Source organism: Hippocampus zosterae, chromosome 10 (assembly GCF_025434085.1).
Source record: "Hippocampus zosterae strain Florida chromosome 10, ASM2543408v3, whole genome shotgun sequence".
NCBI classification, from domain to species: Eukaryota; Metazoa; Chordata; class Actinopteri; order Syngnathiformes; family Syngnathidae; genus Hippocampus; species Hippocampus zosterae.
Window position 1 is genome coordinate 11,149,543 of NC_067460.1, and position 9,865 is coordinate 11,159,407.

The 9,865-nt window shown below is 45.0% G+C and overlaps 1 protein-coding gene and 1 long non-coding RNA gene across 2 annotated transcripts; one reads left to right on the forward strand and one right to left on the reverse strand.

The window, feature by feature from the left end:
- Positions 1–703: 703 nt before the first annotated feature.
- On the reverse strand, positions 704–9,448 carry hic1 (hypermethylated in cancer 1). Its single transcript, XM_052077487.1, is given in 3 exon segments — positions 704–1,275; positions 1,277–3,422; positions 9,040–9,448. Coding segments are annotated over 3 exon segments (2,262 nt in total). The 5' UTR covers positions 9,092–9,448; the 3' UTR covers positions 704–1,211.
- Positions 3,600–7,268, forward strand: LOC127608485 (uncharacterized). The gene is made up of 3 exons (XR_007964273.1): positions 3,600–3,820; positions 3,928–4,013; positions 6,045–7,268. It is a non-coding gene; the product is annotated as an uncharacterized LOC127608485 (long non-coding RNA).
- Positions 9,449–9,865: the final 417 nt, after the last annotated feature.

The following is a 9,865-nucleotide window of genomic DNA, read 5'->3' on the forward strand; positions in this document are numbered from 1 at the left end:
ATAAACTGCACAAATGGAGAGAATCCTGGCCGACACACTCAGAATATAAGCAGGGAAAAGTTCTGTTTTGATGCGCTTAATTGACTAGGTCATGCCATTTTCTTTGCCGTTGCTAAGCTTTTGCGTACTACCTCATAGTGAACTTGTATGTCATGCTCTGAATCACAAGCTAACAGCAATAAGAGTGAGCAAGTGTCATCACAGCCCATTTTGCATACCGCGATCGATGGCTCGTTCATTCAAACCATTTATATAAAAAAAACACAAATGTCTCTTAATTCTTCACAATTCTGAGCGTTACTTTTCACTTTCAGTTGAATACACATGTGCATTTTATTTCATGAAACCTGACGGTGGATCTCATGATAAACAATTGACTTCTCATCCATGTTGGTTATTTGGTATGTTGGAAAAGAAATGATTTTGAGTGTCGTTGACAGTCGGGATGTAATGTAACCAAAGTCTAATCTTTAAAATATGCAATTAACTCACTCACTGCCAAAGACGTTTTTAAACGTCTTTTCAGACTTGGTCCATAATTGGCTGGTACTGAATGAGTTAATCTAAATGTATTGTGTCAGCTTTAAGGAATCTAAGAAAAGTGCACCTGTGTGAAAATGGCAGGAAAATCACAGATACCAAAATCGTCCTCTTGATGTGGGGGGTGCCAGAGAGTAAGCGCTGGGCACCAGCTAGCTCCGCCCCTGACCCCAAACCACATTCACACAGTCAGCGAGCGGGAACACGCGAGTGTACCACTATGCCATCAGTGACTCCCGAGTAGGAAATTCTAAAAAGAAAAACTCCCAATGTTCTAAAAGCCCAGATGATCTGGACACAAACCCTGAATCTTGTCCATTTTGCTTCTCATAACACAGGTTTAAGGGTTGAAGCTTCTCTTTGGATTTCATCATAATAGAAAAAATAAATAAGCATTTTCAGATTTTTTTTATGCTTTGGCTCAATGGCTGGAATTGTTTTTGGTGGTATTTCTTTTTTCTTTTCTTTTTTTGCATACACACACATAAATACTGCTCTCAAGCAAGTGTCCCTTGGTCACAGGATAGATAGCACAGTGCTCCTTCCGGTAGGAGGCTTCAAAGATTAGACGCATAGAAAGGCACTTACAGTCGCCACAGTCTGAGGTGCGGAGGGGTTATTTACTTGAGGTGAACGGCGTCAGAATACTGCGTGTTGGCTGTGGTGAAGTCTTAGCTGGGCGAGTAGCGGTCAATGGTGCGGGCCTCGGAGAGGGCCTGCTGGGGTGGGGGGGGGCAGGGCGTGGCACAGGATGTCCATCTTGTCGTGGCCCAGAGCCCCCAGGTGCTCCGACGCCAGTTTGGAAAGCGGGTAGAGACTCTCCATGACCTTGGCGTCGGCCACCAGCTGCTGCTGCGCCTGGAGGAGGAGCTCGTTGGCCTTCTCCTGCTTGAGCCCCAGATGTTCAGCCGTGTACTTGCTGAGGGGGTAGATGCCCTCGGCAAAGTCCAGCTTCAGCTTGCCTTCGGCGGTCAGGCCGCCGGCCCCGCCCCCGCCGCTGTGCATCTTCATGTGACTGATCAGGTTGCGCTGTTGGGCGAACTTTCCGCCGCACACTTGGCACTCGTACGGCTTCTCCCCGGAGTGGATGCGCATGTGCTCGGTGAGGCGGTACTGGCGAGTGAAGCGCATGCCGCAGGAGTCGCAGGCGAAGGGCTTGAGGCCCAGGTGGCTGCGCATGTGGCGCGTCATGGTGCCGCGTTGCGTGAACTTCTTGCCGCAGATGCTGCACGGGTAGGGCCGGGTGAGCCAGTGGGTCTTTTCGTGCTGCCGCAGAGTCGCCGGATCCTTGTAGGACTTATCGCAGGAGGAGCAGCGGTACGGGCGGATCATCTCCCCGATGGTCCCCGGGGCCAAAACCTGGTTGGACTTTGTCTCCAGATGGGAGAGACTGCTCAGGGCGGTGCCGCCGTAGCCGTTGGTGCTGCTGCTGATATTCTTGCCGCTGTTGCCGTTTCCCAGCTCGCCGGCCGAGTTGCCGTAAAGCTCCTCCTCCGTGTGAGTCTCCACATGCGCGTTGAGCTGCTCTGAGCTCGGGAAGCCCTTGTCGCAGGGGATGCACACGTACAGATTGTCCCCGTAACTCTCCGGCTCGTACGGAACATGGAACCTCCCCATGGGTCCGGAAGGCGACGGGCGACCCTCGCTACTGCCCGTCTCCTCGGTGCCAGAGCCACTTTTGTCGTCCGGGCCCTCGCTTTCCTCCTTGTGGTGGTTGTGCCGCCGTTCTCCGTTTTCGCCCCCTTCCTCCTCATCCTCGTCTTCATCCTCGTCCTCAGCCTCGGCCGCGTACGGCAGCGGCTCGTGTTTCACCCAGCGGTAGATGTTGCCTACCTCTCTTCCGGCCTCCCCGACTTCCGTGAGGGTGTCCGGGCTCGGCGGGCACGGGAAGCGGTCGGTGCCCTGTGATCCCGAGCGATGGAGGTGGGGCAGATGGGGGCCGAGCGGTTGGTTGTGTGGAAACGGCGGTGGAGTGAGAGTACTCGTCTGATCCGCCGTCTCCATTTTTTCGGAAGGGAAGGCCCTGCCGTTGGCTCCCTGCGTGGGACTGGCGTGGCCGCTCGCGGTCCCGTCTCGTTCCTCATCGTTGTGGGTGCTGACCACATGGGACTGGGAAGGGGTGTGCTGAGATTGAGAGCTGGGACTCTTCTTGGAGAGGTCCAGGCCATAGTTTGGGGAGCAGTTCCTCTCCGGAAGCGCAGAACGTAGGCCAAGCTGAGCTGGCAGCACCGACTGAATGGACGGAAAGGCCTGGGGGCCTTGGGTGGAGGTGGGGGCGTACAGCTCGCCGGTATGGATGGCGAGCCGATGGGGAACCAGCTCCTCCAACGGCGGAGGCCGGGCAGTGTGGCTGTTCATCATCCCCCCGGGGGGACACGGCTGGATGACAGGAGTGGGAACCCTGTAGCGGCCTCCGCCACCGAGCCCCATGACGCCCATCTTTGCGTAAGGCAGGAAGGCGGGAGTGGTGCGAGTTTGGTACTTGCCATTTCTTTTAAGTTTCTTTTTGCACAGAGCTACTAAGTCAAGCAGCTGCAGGTAGCTTGCCGCAGCCAAAACAGCACCCAGGTTGGGCTCGGTGGGAGAAGAAGGGTCCCCCTCGGTGAGGCGGCCCGTGTAGATGTAGTCCAGAATGACCCGGAAGACCCCGGGACTCACCATCTCATGGTCAAGGTTGATTAGATTGTCGTGAACCACCAAGGACTTCAAGTAGAGGCTGCTGGCCGCCAGAATGTTCTTGTGTGCCCTGAAGAGGGCGTTCTGCACCACAATGATGACATCGCAAAGGAATCCTTTGGTGCGCTGGCTGTTGAGCTGCAGGAGGAGATCCCGAGCGTGACTTGGTACTTCCATGGCATCCAGCATCGTCTTCAGTCCGCCACCTACAGACGAACAGAGAGCAGTGAGAGGTCATGTTGAAGATTTGAAGAATTGCATGGAGTAAGAACACCTCTAGACCAGTTAATCGCAGGGCACATATCGTCAAACCAGCATTCAGAGTCACTTTTACAACAATTGACCGTTTTTTGGAGTATTCATTAACCATGTGTTTTTCTGGAATGTGGCAGGAAATCGAGATTTTAATGGAAACCCGCTGAACTGTGGTGGTGCTAACCAAAAATCTTCTGCCGACACCGGTAACGTGCTGGAATCAAAATCAAACGCAAGAACTGAGATACTGAGCCTGGAGGCCCTCGATCGGATCCCAATGGAATGGGCAGAAATATTCACATTTTCACTTGTCAGCGGACCGGCCACATGTCACAACACAAGAGACAAAGTGAGTCACAAAGCTGCATTCATGTATGAAAGTAATTAATCTGCGGTCCCACTAAATTCACTGGCGGGATTGTTCGACATATGTCAGCGGTCGTGTCAATTGTGCAGCACAACAAGCAAGCTGCGGCGGCGCGACAGTGTGAGAAGCGCATACCAGAGAGGGGCTCACTGAAAGTCGAGGGGAAGCGAAAAAGGTGAGCACCGCTGCTGCGTTTCTCATCATGAGAAAAAAAAAACTAACGTCCGTCAACTGCCTCTTGACGTCAGAGCCGTCAACAGGCAGAGAACACCCAACCCCCCCCCCCCCCCCCACAAAAAATAGAAAAAAAAGTTTTGAGGCTGCAAATGGTTTTGTGCAGAGATTTGAACAAACTAGACGTGACGAAGGTTTCACAAGCGTGATGAAGCGCACGTAGACTAACGGTTTGAAAAAATGATACCCACAAGGGAAATAAAGGTCGAATTTGCCATTGGTTAAAACCATGCCGACTCTGTTCGACATGACAAAATGTGTGTGTGTGTGTATATATCTATAAATAAATATATATACACACATATATATATATATATGTATACCGAGAGAGAGAGAGAAATAAACCGAACATATGATTGTTTTACAATAATTTGACCCATAGTATTTTATTTGTTTAGCTTTGCAACAGAGTAAAAAATGGACAAATATCAGTTGCTTTTCTGGGAAGGGAAATGTTTAAATGTCATTCCCTTTGCCTTATGTTGGAAGATGTCAAACAAAAATAAAAATCCAAAATAAAAATTATTAAATTGACAAAAAAAATTGGTTGATTTTTAACTACCGGTAATTTGAAAGAGCTAAAACCGTCTGATTAATTGGTCAGGCCCTACTTCTAGGGGAAGTCAAGTCAAATATTTTCTTTCAATTAATATGTCCGATGCTACTTGTCGAAACATGGTATTCTGATTAATATTTCGTTTGTGGAATATGAATTGAGCCGCAAAATCCACCCGCTTTTATACATCTTAGGGGGCGGCCATTTTGCCACTTGCTCTCGACTGAAAATGACATCACAGCTGCTCATGGCTCAGGTAACCTCCAATCACAGCTCGCAGCTGTTTTCTGGGTTTCTTTAATCATGTGACGTTCGTGGGCTGAGCCCTTCTCACTGTGATGTCATTTTCAGTTGCTAGCAAGTGCCAATTAAAGGCAAAATGGCCGCCCCCTGAGACTGATAAAAATGGGTGGCTTAATAAATATCTCACATACACAAGATTAATATGAATACTTATTTAGACTTGTAAGGGGGCATAAAACATTGTCAATACATTTTCTGACTGGACTTGCCATTTAAAACGTCATTTGCGATTTGTGTTCTTTCACTGTTTGCATTTTCTAGTTAAGTTCTCATCAGGAATCTGGGCGTTATCTACATATACCGGTAACCACAACAGCAATTGTGGTCTTTTCCACTCTACTATAGAAGAAACCCAAAACGCATAGAATCTACTGTCAATTTACGTTAGATGGAGCAATGCTTCACGCCGTTTCAGTCCCCGGGGATCCAATGCACACACGCAAACATTCCCGCACGCTCAAAGATCACCACTCCTCTCCTCCATCAGGCCTAAAGTAAACTACATCACGCATGAAACATGACATCTCGTTCCAGCAGAGGCATCTGAGGACAGTTTACAATACAAAGTGATCCTTGTGGGGCTTTTTCTATGGCTGATGGGAGCACGAGCAAGTCGATAAATAAATATCACTTCACATTCTTCCTTGCGGTGGGACAGAAAGTGAAGAGTTAGCCCCTAAAAAGTTACACAAAGCTCTGGTTTTGCAGCATGGTTCTGATTATGTTGATTGTTTAGCATCACAAGAGGGGGAGGAGCGCAAATAAAAAGTAATTTGCAGTCACAATAAACATAAAAGCCTAAGAAAATATTTTTGTGAAGGGGGGAAAAAAATCTGCTTCAATTAAAAGTAATGACGTGGTTGCCAGACAATAAATATGAAAAACTAAGAGTAAAATAAAGGAGAAATTACCATTTAGAAAGGTGTTTTAGTATTAAATTGTACGACATGAATCAAATGCGCATTTCTAAACTTTATATATCATAAATTAGGACAAGGATCCATTTCAGCTGGGGTGAAAAAAAAAATGGGTGAAAGGAACTAATTTGACATCACGCTCTATCCTTTCCCAAGCTGTCATTTTGATCGTTTCCACTTCTGCTTTCCATTACAGGGCCATCATATTTGAACATAAATTTTCAGCCGCGATCGCATTAAACCCAAGTGAGCCCAGCTTACCCCTTTGGTGAACTCTGACAGTGAAGTGACGACACACGGCGGCCGAAGCCCTTACTGCCTGTGCAAAAAAAACTTCCTTCAAAGGTTTTTTTCTTCCAAATCTTAAAGCATCCTGAATGTGCCCATCACATGAATAATTAGTTTAAAAGAATACAAAATTACCAAATGAAATGCACAAGGAGCACATTTAACACTGTAACAAACGAACATGTTCCTTTGGAACGTGTTCGCTTCACCTAAAGTGCAATGTAGTGTATTCAAAAATAAAAATAAAAAGTAGGTGAACTCAAATTTTTAAGGCAACATAACCTAAGTTGGGCAATTCAACTCCATGTTTTAAGGTTTCCTGTGGTTAAAACTGTCGCTATCATTTTCAACGAGTAAAGACAAGTTTTCAGAACTAATTTCCCCTTGTATTGTGCCCCAACTTAAAGCTAGAAGTAAAAAAAAACAATTCAGCTAATTGTTTTGGAGCAAACAAGTTGTTGCGCCAACTTACAATATAATGTATAGTATAAAAAAATGTATAGTTTAAAGTTGTTCCAACTGAAATGACTGTTTTTAGTCACAGACAAATAACAAGTTGTGTTTTTTTACAGTCTGATGTGTTTAAACCGATACCGCCGTGCTTCATTTGACAAAAGAAAAGTGTACTTTTAATGTGCAACATAACAGCAGTCAATTCTACCGCCCCCTCCCTCTGCCCCCCCCCTTGCTCGTTTCAAACAGTACCGAAAGGTGAAAAGGTCACGCTTCAGTCATATCAGCAAAGCGCATCACAGTCAACTTCCTGTCTGATTGCATCAAGAAAAAAAAATATCCTCACACTATCTTAGAAAACGGTGACAAAATAGTGATGGGAACCCAGTTAGGTAACATAGTCACAATAGCATCAGATTGTCTCCCCTAACAAAATGTCTTTTTAAAACAAGTTTTCATAGCAGCATGGGGCCTAATTTCTCTTCACACAAGCTACACGTGAATCCCGAATTGCCACACGTCTTTTTCACTCCCGAAAAGAGTAACGGCAACCCCATACTGTACTCGTGTACTAATGAGACGTGTCAACAGTGCGTAGAGGGCCGCTGACAAATAAAATCCCCAGCTGTCAACGGGCAAGCCAGAAATTAAGAGGGAAACTATGACAGGAAAATCAGAATCCAGCTAACTATTCTGAAAACACACACACACACACACACACAAACTGGCATATTAGTCAGAAACCAGAAAAGCAACAGGAAAAAAAGCTCAAATGAAGTGGCATATGTATGCTGTAAAACAGCAAAATACATAAATAAGGGCCAAATGTTGAACACGGTTATTTTTATGGATTTTGTCAATTTGTGGATTGGTGTTCCACTTTGATATATACAAGCATGAGAAGATGGAAAAACGATTTGGACATATTTCACCACAACTTTAAAGCGTAAGCATACTTTATTGTTTCTTTTTTTCTGGTTTGTCCATTTAAGAGTTACTAAACAATTACAAAGTAAATTGTTTTCTCAGCTTTTTTTAAAAAAAAATAAAATAAATAAAATACGCGAAATATGGTAAGACGTCAGTTCTGCACTCGGATTGGCATGTGAGGGCATATTTTAAAAAATTTTTATGGCTTCCACATTTTATTATTACTGATAAAAATCATTTGCACATGTCATGTACTGTTCATTTCTGCACTATGTGTGACACACAAATGTTTTTCTCTATTTCAGGATACGTAGGATCATCTTTAATGTCCTTGTGTGTTCTTACAAAAATATGTGGGTGCATTTTTTATTTTATTTAAACTATTGGCGACACATGATCACACACTTTTTTTTACAATTTGCAACATCAAGCCCAACTGTAAAGGAATGCCATTTCCAGTTCTCGCATGAGTTTGACATGGAAATGTGATTTCTTCAACTACAACTTGAAAGTCATCCATCTTCCTTTACATACATTATTTGATAAAGATCACTTTTAATAATTGTCAACACCTACTTTTTGGGACAATGATGTCATGCAGCGTATGGGTGACACAGGATCACACGCTTGACCATTTATGATTTTTACGCATCCTGCATTCAATCAGGGATGTCATCTGCTTTAAAAAACACAAACTGTCTTGCAACTTACTGCACTGGTGAGCACAGGTTTTGTTCTTCAATATTTTTTCTGCTTTCTACATTAATTAAAGGTTTCCTAATTGACAACGATCACTAGACATTTTCTAAAACCAAAACATGAAAATGGGGTAAACAATTGCATGAACGTTTATGACTGAAAGCTTTTCAGATTAGTCTAATCAGACTTCAAAGAGTAAACGTGTAAATGTGGTGACTGTTAGTGGGACGAGCATGAACTTGAAGACCCTTTTAAATACTACGAAAAGCAAAAAACGACAAATGCGGAGACAGTTTTGTATGAGTAGCATATTCACGAACTTTTATGTTATCGTGTTGTTTGATGTAAATCCTTTAAGACATACATTTGAAAGCCAAATCGTTAGGAACGTGCCTCGCATCTGATGCATATTCAAAAGCAAAAGTCTGAAAATGTGGTTGGTAACAGCCGTGTTTGCTCGTGCACTTTTATGACATTGTTTTTTCCTCGTAATCTTTGAGGACAACAAATCAACAACGCTCATTAGAAACATACTTTTAAAGGCAAAAACGTGCTAACCGTTACATAAGAGTGGCTTGACTTTGATGTGTTTTTTTTTCTCTTTGCTATTTTCACTTAAAAGGGTCGCAAAACCATGAAAAGAGGGTGGTGAGGGGAGGATTCCGCCTATCTGCATTGAAGCAGGTTGAAACAGGTGAGGGGGGAAATCGTAGAAAAATCGACGAGGGGGAAAAACAAGAACAATTGTGTTGTGTGAAAGCACGCCGGTTTTCAAAAATGCTTCTTTGAAAGGCTGGTGAATTGTAAGTGTCCTGTCTTACCTGCATGCCCGATGTCTGCTGCCATCCCATCCGAGTCTGCCTCAATGATCATGTCAGCAGGCTGCTGCAGTCATATCTGACGTCCCGAGTGCCAGCCTCCACTCAGCCATGCCAGCGTGCTTTTCACCAGCTCTTTTTTATCATTATTAATTGATACGAAGGCTCTCGTAAGCTAGCTCACGTCGGTCCTCCCACCCACTTTCTCTCTCTCTCTCTCTCTCTCTCCCTCTTCTGCCCCTCCTCTCTTTTTTCATCCCCTCCTATCCATACCAAAAAACCATCAGTTTCCTCCCGTTTTTTCAGCCCTTCTACTAATTTCCTCTGCTATTTTGGAGCGGCAATAACGCGCACTCGGAACGGCGGCGGTGATGATAATGGATCCTCTGTGAGCTCGCCTCCAGTGTGATGTCAGTCTATAATAAAAAAAAGCAAGAAGGTAAAGCGGAGGGCAGGAACTTCGGCTGACCCCAACTTGAACTTCTCCACGCACATCGTCTTAAAGGCGCAGGCGGCTCGTACTGCAGGGAGTGTGCCGCTCCTTTTCTTTCTCAGTGAGACATGGAAGAGCATTCAAATTCAGTTGATCAGCCTTCGTAAAATAAAATATCTCAACACAGTGGAACCCCGGCTATTCGCGTAAATAGCGAACGTCCGCGTGTAACACTGGTCAACAGCATTTTTTAATCAGAGGGCTTTATGTGTCTCTGGGTGTAATTATGTCTTAGGTTTTTTTTCTAACACATCAGGTTTTTGAGATAATTTTTTATTACTCCTTTTAAGTTTGTCCCATAATGGCTTGCGAAATTTTGATTTCACGATGCGTTGT